Source organism: Mustela erminea, chromosome 8 (genome assembly GCF_009829155.1).
Source record: "Mustela erminea isolate mMusErm1 chromosome 8, mMusErm1.Pri, whole genome shotgun sequence".
Lineage (NCBI taxonomy): Eukaryota > Metazoa > Chordata > Mammalia > Carnivora > Mustelidae > Mustela > Mustela erminea.
Window position 1 is genome coordinate 54642896 of NC_045621.1, and position 17545 is coordinate 54660440.

Here is a 17545-nt window from a genome sequence, read left to right on the forward strand (position 1 = left end):
AGAGTTGATTGTAGGGGCCACAGGTTGAAAATGACTGACACGTGCTTCTGTAACCATGAAGATGACACCATTTCACAAAACTTACTCGTAAGAGGACCAGCAGTGGCCACCTACTCAGGGCTTCCTGAATTTGAATCCCACAAATTCAGAACACACAGCCTGCTTCTTACAGGGAGGTGAGTTCTGAGTGTGCAACCTGAGCCTTTTCTCAATAACCCACATTTAAGAAGTAAAAATACCTAAAACAGCAGAATTCACTCGTAGATTTACTGGAGCATTCTTCTCATGTTAAATCCCACTTGTGGGAAGAACAAAGGAGGAGAGTAGGTGGGAAGAAAGGCAGAATAGGAAGATGGAGAAAGGAAGGAATGAAATATGGACCAAACAAAAGAAGAGCCAAAGACTAACTAGACCTAACTAGACTTTTCCAGAGATATTCTTTTTTTTTTTTTTTTTTTTTTTAAGAGTCAGGCAGTGTTTATTGGGGGCTTACACTCAACCACCAGAGAGGCAGTGCCAGGACCAGATGTCCCAGCCTGAAATATTCTTCTTTTTCAACCCTCATTTCCTCTTGTGTAGCTAAAATATAATGCCATTACATTCCACCTACTAGCCATAAATCAAATATAGATGCTGATAGCTTGATGTATGATTCAAAGAATAAGTATGATTCATGGAACAATGTGGACTTAAATATTTCCTTTGCCCTTTTATAGACAGCAGAATCAAGAGGACTCGGGGAAGGACATTACTACACTCGATCAGGTACTTACCATTGCTCACCATACGTCTGGCCACTTCCCACAAGACAAGTCCAAAGGCCCAAATATCAACTCTCTTGTAAGAATCGAAACAATCCACCTGGATGGTTTCATCTAGAACTTCAGGGGCCATGTAGCGTTTGGTGCCCACACGGGGGTTGTTCCCCACATCGAGCTGATTGGTACTCTGGGAATGCATGACTGCCAGGCCTGAAAGGGAGAAAACAGGGTGGGTCAGTTTACTTCCTTTCTTGGAGAGGGTTGCTGAAGAGTTTTTAAACAGACCCCATCAGGAGCGCCCTCTGGTGGTACTCCTGGTCACTGTGGCACCATACCCAGAGTAAGTAATCTCTGGAATATTGTGGAGAGGACTTCTGTGACAAAAGAAAAAAGAACTAATGCCAGAAACAGTCGGAAGCTCTTAGGTTAACACCTGAACCTCTGAAACAAAAAGATCTGGATGAATAATAAACCAACACACCAAACCAATAGGAGGCCAGTATTTCAAGTCCACAGGAAAATAGTCTCACAGGCTAAGTGGGAACCTCCAAAGGTCTTAGGAGAAGTAAAGCTCTCATGTTCCACCACAGCTCCCAATAGTGGGCAAACACAGACTTCCAACAGTGTGAGGCAGAGAATGTGAGGTGATGTATCACTACTTGAAGGGCGGGCTGCTGCAGGCACGGCTCCATCCCTTTCAGAAGAGCTGTTTGTCTGAGAAATAGTGACACTGACCAAACCCACAGGCCTTTCTCTACAGTCATGCGTACACCCAGCATCAAGCTAGACCTCAATTCAAAGCTCAACTCTCATGCTAAATGGCTTTGAAGCACTTTCTCAAACCATGACTCATTTCAGAATTCTTCAATTAGAGAGCCCTGGCATTTCTCACCGACCAGGAGGGTTAGGCAGATACATGCATGATTCATTTGAGAATGAAATTACTTTTTGAGGTAGATGCTGACCAACTCAAAATGATTCCTTTAACACTCAAAATAATGAGAAGTGCCAAACTGGAACAAATGGCCTATGAAAACCTCTGCAGCCCAACGATCCCTTGGGGACCCCTCAAGCTTTCTGTGGAGAATGCTTCTCCCCCCAGCTCCATGGCTTTGAATGTGTGCGATGAGGACTCCTTCTCATGCCAAGGAGATGGCACATGGTATCACACCCTTAATAATTACAGAGAAATCAGCAACTGCATTCACTCTACCACACTGGCTCCTTTTCCTGGTTCTTCTACTCAACCCCAAGATTCTGTGGCCATGGTGAACATCTCCCGAAACATATACACTTCTCTACGGTTTCCAGAACCAAAGAGTCAAAATACCAGAATATGAAAGGTGTAGTTTAAATAGATCACAGCAATACTAGCTGTGGTGGTTTAAAAATACGTCCTCAAGTTCTTTAAAACGTCTCCCTTCTGGAGGTGAAACTCAATTCCCCATGCCCTGAGTGTGGGCTGGACAGTCACACAGACCACGGCAGAAGTGAGCGGAGATCTTCAAAATTAGGACATAAATGGCACCATGGCTTCCTCTCTGCTCTCTCTCTCAGTTCTCTTGTGTTATGAGGACACTCACGCAGCCCTGTGGAGAGGTCCCCCAGACCAGGGACTGAAGCTTCCTGCCACCAGTCATGTGACTAGAACCATCCTGGGAGTTCCTTCAGCCCTGACGAAGCCTTCAGATGCTTGCAGCTCTAATCACCAGCTTGAGTATGTAACCCCTACAAGAGATCCTGAGCCAGAACCAGAGGGCATAGTCATCCCAAGATTACTGACCCTCAGATAACGACATAGAATAACAGATTTGTGTTATTTTAAGCTGCTAAGTTTTAGAGGTAATATGTTACCCAGTAATAGATAATTATCATGCTACCTAAAGAGGTAAAACAACCAAATGCAATGTGTAAACCTTGGCTGAATTCTTGTTTGAGAAAACTAGGAAAATCTGAAAATGGACATTAAATGCTATTAAAGAATTATCAATAGTTGTAGGTGCTATAAACTGTGATTATGCAGAAGGCATATTTTGAAGTATTTAGGAGTAAAGTGTTGTGATGTCTGTAACTTATTTTCAAATGTATGAGTAAAGACAGATGTACGCCTACATATAAAGCAAATATAGCAAAATTTTAACAATTGTTGAATCTAGGTGTTGTGCATATGATCATTATACTTACTACTCTTTCAGTCATTTTGTTTGAATTTTTTATAATAAAAAGTTAGAAAAATAAATAGAATACTGGTATTTCTGCAGTATCAATAACAGAACATGATTTCAAATGAGGGATCCTTAATTTCTGGGTATAAAGTGACACACAAATGACGGTGTCATCGGAGCTGTCTTCGGTACCAAGAAACTATCCCCTGAATAGTATGACCTTAACACAGATTTTTGTACAAATCCGTATGTCTAATTGGAAGGCTACAGGCCAAAAGAAAGAAAAATGAATAATTAGTTGGACTTACTGAAAAACACCTCTGACTCCCTATCAAGTCCAATAACCAAAGCCAACAACATCCTCAATTTTCCATCTCCCCTAGACCTCTGTACTATAATAGCAGTGACCATCTGATGCTTACTATTTGCCAAGCAAGTATAATAATTTCTGAATTTTACAGGAACCATGTGAGTTACATAATGATTGATTTTGAGTAACATGAATAATACTCGGGCACATAATGAACATTTGAAGCAATACTGAAGGAGAGTGCAGAGTGTCGAATGCTAAAGTGTTCCTAGCTAAGCCCCCCAAACGAGTAGAAGTAGTCCTGCACTCTGGGCAGATAAACAGATTAAAATATCTGCAGAGATATACGGGGTGATAACTGGGAAAGCCAGGATTCAAGTTCAAATCAACCCTGCTCCAAAAGCCAGGGCATGGCCATAAAAGTCCTCTACATCACAACTAAAACTACCCACAAAAACTTTAGAGCCATACCCTTTCAACGCTATCCTAAATATTTTTCTTCTCACACTTGCAAAATACCGTAAAATAATTCTCAGCATGAATACAAAGACTTTAAAGAATTTCAAAAGAAATACATTTTCTGGATGTGTCAAATCCTTTGTCTAAAAAATAAGAATAAATTTCATCATGTATATACAAGAGCTAATACTGTCCAAACCTTTATCAGCCTCACAATGACTACAATGATATGAATATAATATAAACCATGTTTTAATCAAATAGAGCGAAGACTCTCCATAGTCCACTGAAATGAATAACCAATATTACAATTCAGTTCTCATTAGTGTAATTATTCAGCCAATATCCAAGTTGACTATGGTTTTCTATACAGTGTCACTACAAATGAAAATAATCTTATTTATAATGCAATTAAAGCTACACTGAGCATTACCCTAACACCACAGGAATGAGATATGCCAGCAGGGCAAACTGTGAATTTGTTGCAGAATATTTTTCTTCTTTCTTGACTGATAATTTTGCCATGGTTACAGAAAAACAACTTTAGAAGCCATTTTTAAGATGAACTCATTCCAGAGGTTTTTTTGTTTGTTTGTTTGTTTTTTAAAGATTTTATATATTTATTTATTTGGGGGGAGAGAGAGACTGGTGGGAGAGGGAGAGAGAGTCTCAAGCAGACTCCACACTGTCCATGGCACAGGGCTCCATCCCACGACCCTGAGATCATGACCTGAGCGAAAACCAAGAGTCGACACTTAAGCGACTGAGCCACCCAGAGGCCCCTCATTCCACAGGTTACTTAATTGTGTACCTACTTTGTGTAAATGCTACAGACTACGGGTTGCTGCTGAGGGTGGGCCGGTCAGGAACTGACTAAAGGAGCAATTCACTTGGAAGTGACTTTCCAAGATCATGCGAAGGTCTGAATTTCAAAAGAGATTTGGATTTTACAGCATGTGTCAGAACTCTGAGAATGTATTACTTAAGATTTGTTTATTTTGCATAAAACTGAAATTTTACCTAGAAGGAAAAAAGTCAACAAACGACAGACTCCAGTGCACGACACCGTGGTATACACGCTCAAGTCTTGAGAAGAGAGGGCTCTTTCCTCTGTCATTCACTTGGGGACATATCAATGATTAAAGGCAGACTGGTGAGTAGGGAGGCAGGGATATGGGACAAAGCTTGAGAACAGTAAAATGTTGATGGGAGAATCTAGGTAGTGGGTATACTCACTGGGAAGTTCTTTCAATTTGCCTGCAGGCTTGAAAGTCTTCATAACAGGATGTTAGGGGATGGGGCATGGATGTGACCTAGCTAACCGACGGAATAACAACAAATGTAAAAACTGTAATAAAAAAAAAATTTTTAAAACCTTACCCAAATCTGCTATGCAACACTGTCCATTCTTCTTAACCAGGATGTTTTTGCTCTTTAAATCCCGATGAGCAATGGCTGGCTTCCCTTGGGTCCCAAATATCTCTATGTGCAAATGCGCGAGACCACTAGCTATAGACAGCACTATTCGCAGGCAGCTAACAGTATCCAGAGTAGTGAGCTGAAGATAGTCGTACAACGAACCCATTTCATGATAATGTGTGATTAACCACAACTGGGTACTGGAGTGTCTTGATGTCATGTCTGAAGCAATAAAACCTGGAAAGAGCAAGAACAAAATTAGCAGACATGTAAGAATTTCACATTATAACTCTTAGTATAAGGAGATAGTGACCCATACAACAGATGACACCTGTAACAAAAAATAACCAAACTAACCAACTGCCATGAAAGGTTTACAGAGGCATCAACAGAAAAACATAGTACTCTTCCTACTTCCATAAAAAGGTACTTCTAGGGGCACCTGGGTGGCTCAGTGTGTTAAAGCCTCTGCCTTCAGCTCAGGTCATGATCCCAGGGTCCTGGGATCAAACCCCGCATCGGGCTCTCTGCTCAGCAGGAAGCCTGCTTCCTCCTCTCTCTCTGCCTGCCTCTCTGCCTACTTGTGATCTCTGTCAAATAAATAAATAAAATCTTTTAAAAAAAAAAAAAGGACTTCTAATGAGCAGGAAATGTCAATATTCATTTTCATTATAAATAATCCTTTAAAAAGATTTTATGTTGCGTTACAATTCAGATAGGAATAATATCTTTGTGTTTATCTGTAATGATAGTATCAAACTCTTTATCATGTTCATTTTCCAAGCTCAGATTATTCATCAGCCACCCAAAAAGAATAAAAAACATAAAATCTAAAAACCTGTGTTCCAGTATTGACTTTGCCTGTAATTTGCTGTATAATACTGGGCAACTCATTTAGGTTCTCGGGGTTATCTCTGTTCAGATGTAGTAAGATAAAGGGATAAGTTCATATGACATGATTGACTACTCATCAAATAAAAAAGAAACCAAATATAATAAGCATCTGTGATGCTCTTTGTTAGTCACACAAGAAAACTGAGATGATAGTGTCTGTTGGCCAGAAAAGCAGACAGATACAAAAAGCAAAAATTACAATATCATGTAATGAATACGATGAAAACTACTGTTAGATCCGCAAAGGGCACCATGTATCCAGAATAGGGAATCCTAATAATTCAGATGAGATGTTCCAACAGGCTTCTATCAAGAAGCAATAACTGAAGCAGTCTTGAAAAGAAGTGAGGTATGACAGATGCCAATAAGGAACCTTGAGCAAACTGAATGAACTTTAGAACTTCCCAGCCTACGAAATAAACTGTGATGTATGTGCTTGTCTCTCCTACTGCAGACATGCTTTCCACCTGCTCACTTGTGCATTCTCTCTCTCTATATATATATATAGTATATGTTATGTATATAATATACATTGAATATACTCTATGTTGATACATGTATATAAAATATACACACCTAATGGTCATACTTACAAGTAGTGACATCTAGGACTTATAAATAAAAGAATATTTTAAAAAACAACAATAACAACAACAACAAACCAGACAGACATGGCTTGAGGCAGGATTAAAAGCCTTGTGCGAAGATCCCGGAAAACAGAAACAGAAACATCCCTCACAGAAACATCCCTCACACTTGCACAGAGTGTGATATAAAGTTTGTGCTGCTCTCATACACATTTTCTCTCAAGAATTTTCTCAATACACCAGGAATACAGATATCATTATTCTCAGTTTATAAGTAATGAAAGTGCTGCTAGGAAATGCCAAATCACGTATCTGTTAAGTTGTCGTTGATCCCAAGTTTGGTGTTAGCCATGTGGACACACCACAGCCCATACGGGAAACTGGGAACAAAGAAAAGGTCCCCTATTTGACTGTCGTCATCAACAACAGAAGCAACTAGTACTTACTGGGACTAACAAAGTGCCAGGCACAATTCTTCTAGACACTCCGCACATGATCCAACACTCACACAGGAAGGAAGCAGAAGACAGCACTGACATTAAGGTGTAATGGTCCCCGGCAGCCCAGCTCCAGAACCCATACTCTTAACCACTATGCTATACCGCCCCCAACGGGGGGCTCTGACTTCTACTCAGAGAAAGACAATGTGACACCTGTATCCATTGGACATCTCTGAAGTGAACAAAGCAATGTCTCCACACCCTGATCCCCTACCTCTCTTTTTCTTGCCCTCCAAGCCCGTTCTCAGGGGCAGCACCTCAGACTCTCACTCCTTCCCTCGCTCCAATATGTCTCTGTGGCCCCACAGCGACTTCTCTTGGGGCCCTTTGCTGCCATAACACGAATAATCAAAATTGTGTACTCAGATATTAGTTATTCCTACTAGAAAAGATGTTTCTACTTTATCATTTTAAACCAAATGGTATTAATCATTAATGAGATTTTCAAAAATAAATATCCTAAACTATAAGTACCACTCAAAAGAAATTAAATTACTGCTGTGTATTTATGTAGCCTCTACTGATTTCTCTGCCCAAGGGAAAGCAGCCTCTGATTAAATAAATAGATAAATAACAAACAAATGTTTATTCTCTCACCTTCCCTAAGCCCCTTAGGTCTTAGAGAAGGATTCTGTCTGTCCCGTTAATTACGCTCTAGACCTTCCGGAAAAATGACTTTTTAATAGGCAGGACTTATTTTTTAACTATTTATCTCCCAAGTGTGAATTACAGAACTATGTTTGTTTCAGAATGCCAGGGCATTTTTATGGAATTTTTGCATTTTCCATCAAAGCACTCTCCTGTTAGTGAAGGCTGAACAGAACAGGTACTTCTAAGTTGGAACGCTGGCACAGCCACTGGATGTGTTCACAATGGGGAAAGAAAGTGTTTAGAGTAAAAATCTCTTATTTAACAGCCCAGGTCATCCTCCCAGGCTCCTCAGGAAGGAAAATAAAACCCAAAATCGTTAGTGAGGTCATCCGTAGCCCCTGTGAGCCTCTCCCTGGTGATTCTCCCAGGAACCAGGCAGCTAGGACAGCTGAGGACTGAGGCCACCACAGTGGGGCATGGGGGCTGCAGAGCGCTGGGCCCCAGAGCTGGACCGCTGAGTGCCAAGACGGGCTCCACCATTACTGAGCTGGGTGATCTCACACAAGTCATATAAAATCTCCACCCTGGTTTCCTCATTTGTAAGATAAGGATAACGTCAGCAGCACCTCAAATGGGTACGGTGAGAACAGAAGAGTTAATTATAGGTACAGCGCTTCATACGATGCCTAACACGGGAGGTATCGAGAATAACTGGTTACTATTATGTTTCAGAATAGCTCAGGGGTCGGTGAAAACCACAACAACCCTGCAGTGTAGTATCTTTCGCGGGTAACTTCCTTTACTTCCCCTTGGGTCTCAGGAAAGTCCGATGAAATGCTCAGGCGCTATCTCTTCAGAGTACAGAGCAGTTCTAGAGAGGGAGGGAGGCAGAGGCTGCACTATTTGACTGTACGTGTATCACTGAACTCTCCACTTCATATGACTAAAACAGTAAGCTGCATTATTTTACAATCATTTCTTAAAAAGCATGCAAGATGAGACTTTGGAGTAAAATTCTCACATTAACTTGACTCCCTTGGTCTTCGTAATGAGGGAAAGAATGCTCAGAAACATATAACTTTGGCCCAGAGTCACACAGTGGGCATGGTGGAGGTGCTGAGAGTAGAAACCAGCGTCTCCAATCCCCCGACCACTGCTCCTGCCACAAACCAGCACAGCCTCCCCTTACCCCTTTGGCTGTTGACTTCTACACCAGACAGAGCAGAAGAGCTGAAAGCCAAGTCTAGTCATTTGAAAGATACTGTTGTAGGGGGATAAATAATGAGGGCCCAGAGTGTTGTATGTATGCATATATGTGTAAACGTGTGTGTGTGTCACTTGATTTATTTTGAGGGGCTAGAGTTGGTAATACTCCAGGGTGGGCGGGAAATCATGATCTAATATGCAATATAAGATGCTCCTTTGATGGGGCGCCTGGGTGGCTCAGTGGGTTAAGCTGCTGCCTTCGGCTCAGGTCGTGATCTCAGGGTCCTGAGATCGAGTCCCATATCGGGCTCTCTGCTCAGCAGGGAGCCTGCTTCCCTCTATCTCTCTCTCTGCCTGCCTCTCCGTCTGCTTGTGAAATCTCTCTGTCAAATAAATAAATAAAATCTTTAAAAAAAAAAAATGTTAAAATTAAAAAAAAAAAAAAAAAGATGCTCCTTTGATAGAAAAGAAAAAAAGGTCACAGAAAACCTTAAAGTCTCTAAATACAGAAAACTGGCAAAGCAAGGAAAGAACTGTAACCAAGTTTAGCCCCCCAAAACCGAAACCAATGAAAACAGACAAACAAAAAACTGGTGCATTTCTATGAGCTTTCTTTTTTCAAGATTTTATTTATTTATTTGACAGAGATCACAAGTAGGTCACAAAGAGGGAGGAAGGGAAGCAGGCTCCCTGTGGAGCAGAGAGCCCGATGCGGGGCTCGATCTCAGGACCCTGAGATCATGACCTGAGCAGAGGGCAGAGGCTTTTAACCCACTGAGCCACCCAGGCGCCCCTCTATGAGCTTTCTTTTTAAAGTCAAAAGAACTACACAATGAAATCAGTCCATACAGCTGTAAGTATGATGAGGGTAGAAAGACCTCAGAGATACAGAATTTCCCAGGATCATTGGGTAATAAGAAATGAACAATGTTTTGCCCTAGGTGGTCACACTAAGGGAACCTCACTTCTCACGTGAATCATGTTATGAAGGTGACTTTTCAAATCTCTTTTATGATTAAATCCAATTTAATAAATATTTACTGAGCACCTAGCATGTGCAAGGTACTGTCCTCAGTACCGCATGTGGTGGCAAAAGCAATGGAAGTGATTCTTGTCCTCAGTGACAATGGGAGGATATCATGGTTCATTTAAGTCAAGGGCACAGATAAAGTGACTATTTGCACGGCCCTGTAATATCTAGTGCATTTTGCTCAATGAACCTGTGAGCCCATGAGAATGAGAAGGGGTGCCTGAACATGCCCTTCCTTTAATGAATCCCAGACCCCCCATACTTCTTCGAGTATGTGCACCTGCAAAGCACGAGCCATTCCACTGTTTAAAGAGAAGTACTCCCTGTACATCACAGCTTTGAACACAACTGACGCTTTCTCTGTGGCTCACCCTGTCTGTCCCAGGGTCAGAGGGAAAAGTGGGGCATTTGGGGTTAATTCTGACTGTGGCTGAATCTTCACCTCGTGCTCTCATCATCGAATCCCAACTAGCTAACTACCACATAAAGTACAGAACTGTGGCTAAGAGACACACTGCCCAGTGTGACTCTCAGCTCCACGGTGTGACCTGATGGGTTAACTCATCAGTTACAACTAGAAAAACAAGAGTACCTACGCCCTTATGGCTGTGAAGCTGAAAGGAGAAAATGCACATGACGCACTTAAAGCAGTGCTTACTGCACGGTAATGATCATTGCTGTTCTACATATGCATCTAGCTGTGACATAAGCTTGTGCGATCAGAGTTACAGCACAGCTGCAACATGGGGGTTGGGGGGTGGGGCGGAAAAGCACAAGTAAATCCACTGGGAGAAACTGGAAAGGAACTGAGACTTTGTCATGGAGGAATGCGTGGCTGGAGTGTGGGGTGGGGATCATGCATGATCAAGACCACGAACAAAGGCGCAGACACCTTAATGTTCATGGCGATCCCAAGTAATGGCAGATATCCAAAGTGACTGCCATCTGGAGATATTCGTAGAGAAAATCTAAGACTCCCAGGGACCCCAACAAATAAGGAGTCTGCACAGCCTGGCCTAGAAGGCACCAATGTCAGGCAATAGAAGAGTCATCGAAAAGCACTTTGAGGAGTATCTTGGCTGCGTGTAGGCAAACATAACCGGGGTAGCAAGATGGACTGGAGGTGGGAGTCCAGCATGGACTGGAGATCGGAGACCAACAGCAACGACAGGAGCAAGGAGAACTGGGGACAGCTAGGCCCCCACAGGTAAGACAAGGGGAGAAGACAACAGCAGAAACACACAATTCAAAGATGGAACACATCACCACACTGTTAAAGAGAAACTTTAAGACAACTGTCGAACCATTCTTGGCAGACAACCTGACTCAGGTTTAATACTAAAACGACAGTAATGGGATAGAAATAAATCCTGGCAATGGCCTTCTGATGAACCAAATCTCATCCAATAGCCATGAAGTGGCCAGCACTATCCTATAGAGTCAATTTCTCTATAAACCTTCGATCCACTATTGAAGAGGCCCTCTGGGCAGCATTCATCATACGGGTATTCGCATAAACACCCTGAGAAAACGCTCCAAAACCAGAGAAGTCAGAGGGAACAAGGACCTTCTCATCCCTTATACCTCTACAGCAGAATTTCAGCGGGCTCTTCACAGATTTCACAAATGGTTCTAAGCTTTAGTTTCCAAATTAAAATGGATGCTAAATCCCTCTGTAAATCTGGGCTTTGAAAACCATGCCTAGTTTGAGGGAACGTGCATTTAATTACGATGTCCCTGGGAGCTGTGAATCTCTAGGAAATCGTCCAAAGAGCTTTCTTAGTTTGATTCAATAAATATTCAAAAAGGGTGCGGTAAGTAGAACAACGGATGAAGCCTTGAAGTGAACAATATGGGGTAAATTCTTGTTGCTTAAATAACAACCTACAGAATAAGAATTAGCAATAATGATTTCATTTTCACCATCCAGAGAATCTTCAAACTCAGCTTCTCTGCAGATTTAAACAAGAAATTAGTGTTAAAAGAAAACTGAACACGATATACATGCTGATGATTCCTCTTATCACTTTTCAGGGGAGACTTGCAAATTCACACACACCAAATCGGAGAGGGCAAAGGTAGGCAATGATTTCTTTCTAGATAAAATCAATGAGGGGATTATCTTGGTACTTACCCAGAATATTTTCATGCCTCAGCATCACAGTGTTGTACAGTTCTGTTTCCCTGAACCATGACTTCTCATCCCGGGAGGAGAAGATCTTCACGGCGACGTTCTCCCCTTGCCAGCTGCCCCGCCACACCTCGCCGTACCTGCCTTTCCCTGGGGAGAGCAACACAGACGTGACACAGGAGGGAGCCAAGACATTTCTTGCCCGCAACTCTGGCCCCTCCCTTTGTGTACTTGAAAAAACTTCATCTGGCGCTCTCAATCCCACAACCTTTCGCCTGTGAAGACGTACAAAAGTAAGGTGGAACCCGCCCCTCCAGCTACCCATTGTCACAGCAAATTCAACACCCTCAGTATCTACATTGGACAATAACCTGCTAAGTATAAGGTTTACAGCTAAATTCCTCTATTACAAGGTATGAAACATGCATGGTCCTCAAAAGCACACAGTTAGTAAAACAAAATGGTACAGAGTATTAGATTCCAATGTGCTGAAAGTCAAAAAAGAAAAAAAAGCACACATAGATAAACTGAGTAGCTGACTGGATCCTTTCCCTTCTACGAGATCAATGCGGACATTTTCCTGTGAGTCCAAATTTGCAAATTTACATACACATTTATGTTTTTCATAAGGGAGACAATTAAGTTGGAGATCTGTATTCTGAAGGATCCAAAAAAAAAGAATACACACACACACACAAAACAATGCTGTGGAGGAGACCAACAAGCAACCAGTACCTTCCCTAAAGGATTTCTTGGCAGAGGATATATTTCAAAAGAGGATTTGCAGAGTTTTAAAGACATAATCCCAGAACAGTTCTGATTCCTGACATTGGTCATGGGTATTTGCTTGTTAGACAGCCCCTGGGATGCCAGAAGTGGGCCACACCGAAGGGGCCCCTTGGAGAAAGCATTTCCTAAAAACGCAAGGACCCCAGCCTGTGATCTGCTCTGTGGGGTGCGTGCCCCCTCCTGCACCAGCAACACGGCTGTCAGCCTGTCAGTGACATGCTCCCTCCTCCGTTCTTCTCTTTCGTTACAGGTACGGGTGAGGAGGGAGACTGGGAGGAGCAGGTAATTACCGCGAGACCATGGGGCTCAACACGGGGTATAATGAGGGTAAAGACGCACGCGGCGCCTAGATAACAATGCAGCGGGAGACCCACCTCACAGGGCAGCAGGGCTCTCCCCCAGGCAAGGGGCTGCTGGGAGTCACGGCTTGTAATCAGCAGCTGCAGCAGCACCTGCACACCCAGGACTACAGCTCTTCGCTCCAAAGCAAAGCCACGAGAGCCCAAACATGGAGGAAGAAAGCACGTCGATCCAGGGGATTAGGTCCTGACACAAAATCAAAGCCACTCAGTCCGGACTCCGTCCTGACAAACAATGTCCCTGTGAAATACCAATGACTAATGCAAAAGGAGGTTAAACGTGGCCAGTAAGTCAGCACTGTGGGCTGCTGTCAGGTCGCAAAAATAGTATTTAGAGCAGGACTAATTTTAATACCGTCATAGCAAATGCCCGGCATCTGTAGTTCAAGACGAAGGCCAGTGCTAAGACACTACAAAACGGGCCGCCAGAAACAGTATGCTGATCTTTTCCTGCCTCTGGTAACATTCCATCTCTTTATTTGCCCTTTGTCCTCAACAGTCTCATTAGGAAGGAGAGAAAAAATATCCCGGAGAATTGTATACATTACTGTAAAGTTGCCTTAAATCTTTTTTTTTTTTTTTTTAAAGAAAACAGAGATGGATTGTCAGGATAAGTAGACAGATTGAAAATAGAAACCTACTTCAATGGTTTTCAAATGCTTTTAAGTTGTCAAATGCTTTTTAGAAATGCAACCCTATTCAGGAGTTCCTAAAAACAGAAGCAGAACTGCCCAAACATACAGGGCACGGAGCCCCCCATGGGAATCCATACGGTATCTGAAACTTTGGGGGTTCGCGAATCACTATCTGGTAACAACTGGTCTAGTCCAATTTGAACCCCAAATGGTAACACACTACCCAAGCAGTTCATCACACACATTTTTATTCAAGGCTACACCACATGAACACTAACTAGAAGCTACTGAAATGGCATTGCTTTGATGAAAGTCTTTAGCACTGAACCAACAAAATGCTATCATTGAATTTATACTATTTCCAAAAATGCTCAAGAATATCTACACCACCAGAAACAGTATGTGTTTTATAAAGGTACAACACTATTTTGCCCTTTGGACTCTGGGGTTGGGCTCTGAAAACTGATATGGAGATTGGCTGCCCTGTGCATGGCCACTTGCACATGGGCGAGAGGGCAGGAGGGCAGGGGTAATAAGCAAGATAGGCAAACACCTCGTCACTGCCTCCTCACTCCTACCCAAACACCCTTGTTCATAAGCAAACTGGATGTTAGGCAGTACAAGAGGACGACCCTGGCTGGTCACGATGGGCACACTGGGGGCGTGTCCATGCGTGTTTGCTCCGCCCACAGTCCACTGAGGAGGAGAAACGTGAGGTGTGGCTCAGAGGCCCAGGGACTGCAGACCCAGAGCAAAGGCAACAGGCTCCTGCTGGTTACCTGTGTGCCTACAGGTGACACCTGCTGCTCGTGCTACACTGCCTAGCCCCTTTCCCACTGTCAGGTCTGGGGATGTCCTGATTTCCAAAAACTCAGAAGGAAAGGTGAGAGAACAGCAGCCCAGTGGTGAAGGCAGGTTATAACGTCCAGCTACCTCCCAAAAGCAAAAGAGGGAATGACTGGAGTTGCCAAAAAAAGAAAGCAGGAGAACCAGAAAGAGTGTAGAGACACTGCCGACCTATCACCACCCCTCTGGCTGTCCCTATGTGTTGCCCAAAAAGAAATTAATGACAACTATCACGTGACTTGAAAATACCCACCAAATACAAGTAAAAACCAATAAAACTGAGAAACCCCCCCCTCCAAAAAGGCATTCTGTACCCTCTTCCTAGAGGGCAATCAGCAATTTATAAACAAGCCATAAAAAGGTTACAAAGTTTGACCCAGGAACCTCAACTCCTGGGAATTTATTCTGAGTACTCAAAAGAAAGGTAAGATGCATGCAAAAGCTTTCTCGAGTAGTACTATTACATACAATTCAATGATCATTCAAAAGACCCTCGTTACACAATCTCTTAAAATATTTGTGATGTGTACAGATATATGGAAATGTCTGTGAGCTTAAAACGGAAAGAAGGAACACAAATTGTACACCCATTAAGATTGCATCTCTATATAAACATGTTCCTAGATGGGGAAAATATGAGAGGCCATAGAGAAATGGATACTGCTCTTGTTTAACAAAGCAATTATAAAGGTAGCTTTGGTAAATTTATCTCATTATTTTTAAAGGCAGTGGGAGAGTGAGAGGGCTTGGAGAACCGCCATAGGCAAGTGCGTTGTCCAAACGCCTACTCCCCTCGGATCGCTCAATGTCTCCAGTCAGGAGCAGACATGCTAACTCATTTCTCATGCCTTCCCGTCATCCCAAAAGGTCTACTTGCCACTAAAAGCTTTTGACTAGCCATTCATCATACTAACTAGCGACAGATTCCTTTGACGAGAATTCCAACAAGTTGAGGAGTTCTGACGCAAGGCACGGAGACCAGAAACAGAGCCACCCCGTCTCCTGTCATTTCAGGAGCAACAGGCAACATGAGACAGATTTTCCAAGTTCCATGCTGCTTCTAGAGCCACAGTTAACATTGCATTCAACCCACAAAGGAGAGAAAAAAGAATTACCGACACACTCCAACAGCGTGATCTGACGAGCCACTGTTCTTTGTACCAAGAAAGGGAGACCAGAGCCGCTTCCTGATGTGCATGAATGATCCAATAAATCCTGTGGTTCAAGACAAGGAGAAAAAGAAACTACTGAGAAACAGTTCCCAGCTTAAAGTACAAGCATGCATATCATTGTGATTCGCACAGAGACGCCAGTCCTGGACATGCGGCCCATGGGTGTGCATGGACCACTGGAGAAAGAACGGGTTTTCTTAGGAAAACCAGAAGCTAGCCCTTTTTATGATAGGTTTTCCTGAGGGGTAAGTAGTCTTTTCTTGCATCCAGAGTTTTAGAATAAAAACATATATATTTAAAAAAAAAAAAGCCAGAGTAGACAAGGTCAAAGACGCAAACTAGAAAGTCCAGGAAGCAGGTCCGAATACAAGGGGAAACAGCAGAAAGAGGAGCACAGAGAACAAAAAGGAAGGGAAGGGCCTTCAAGACCAAGGCCAGGGCATAACTAATCATGTTCTGCTCTGTTCATAGGTATCTGTGAAAGGATTCACTTTCGCCAACATGCCAAACTAAGGAACTCTAACAAGGAACAAACAAATCAGGAATAAGGTACAGACAACTCTAATGTTGTTTCTACTGCAAAGACTCCATGGCCACGTGGGTCCTCTGGCTGGTACCATCAAGCAGAGAGGGGTCACCTGGAAGGATTACCCTTTAGGTGGGTGAGGAACAAAAGCATCACAAAACTTAACCTTCAGTGTCATTTTTAGGTGTGAATTATCCACAGATCTGAGAGGGGGAAAAAACCCAGGACTTTCATTTAAAACATAAAACTGTGCCCAAATCTACTTCTAAAAAATCAACATATTGTGAAAAAAATCTGCAATCAATTCATTCATAAGTTTTCCCTTTTGATTCTCAGTGCAAGCCAAGGAGTAGACGTCTCTTTGCATCAGGAATGGATTGTTTGGAACCCATGGTATTGTGCCCATGGTGATGGTGGTAAGGTTATAGCAGTGTTGAGCTTATATTCCCCAAAGTTCATTCTTTCCCAGACATCTTAGCTGGCCTGCTAAAGCAATACATTGATTTGTCTGAATTTCATCTTCTTTTACTTACTCCACCACTGTGAAGTACTGTTGATCAGCAAAATTACTAAAATCTGAACATCCAAAGGAAGATATTTAGAATCCTTAAAAACCACAAAATGGATAATCAACAAGAAATTGAACGTTAGATGAAGTAGTTTCACATCTCCCTAACCATCTCTTTTGCTGTACTTTCTTCCCTTTATTCATTCAATTTTTTTGAGAGAATAATTCTGAAAATTAAACAAATGTGGGGTTTTTTTTCATAATATAGAATCATGGTTTTAAATCTAACTCATAGACTTAAGGCAGGGGGTTGCCATCAGCCGATGACTGACAAACATCGACTTCAACTCCTGAACCCAAGGCTTCTTTTTCAATGCAGGAGGCTGTTCAGCGAGCTAGGCTTTGTTGAATAACATAAATGAGCGTATCACTTAAATAAGCAAGTGTATATACCAAAAATGACAACTTGTTTTAAACAGTGTTCTTTGCTATGATTGTTATCGCGATATACTGTCCTCTAACATGATTGAGTGGAGAAGACAATTTTGGTATATACTCCCATTCCTCCACCAAAGTCACAGAAGCTATTCAAACAGTGATTCACACTAGATATTCCTATCATTAGCCATGGAGGTTAGCAGTTCTGCGGAAACAGAG

The 17545-nt window shown here is 42.5% G+C and overlaps 1 protein-coding gene across 2 annotated transcripts in view; it reads right to left on the bottom strand.

Moving 5' to 3' along the window:
* ACVR1 (activin A receptor type 1) overlaps positions 1–17545 on the bottom strand; it is a 127261-nt gene that overhangs the window by 18487 nt on the left and 91229 nt on the right. For both annotated transcript variants that reach the window (XM_032355640.1, XM_032355639.1), the window contains exons 6-9: positions 15798–15897; positions 12057–12203; positions 5076–5351; positions 774–971 (exon numbers count right to left, since the gene is read on the bottom strand). In XM_032355640.1, coding sequence (XP_032211531.1) covers positions 774–971; positions 5076–5351; positions 12057–12203; positions 15798–15897 — 721 coding nt within the window. The remainder of the gene's footprint in view (positions 1–773; positions 972–5075; positions 5352–12056; positions 12204–15797; positions 15898–17545) is intronic.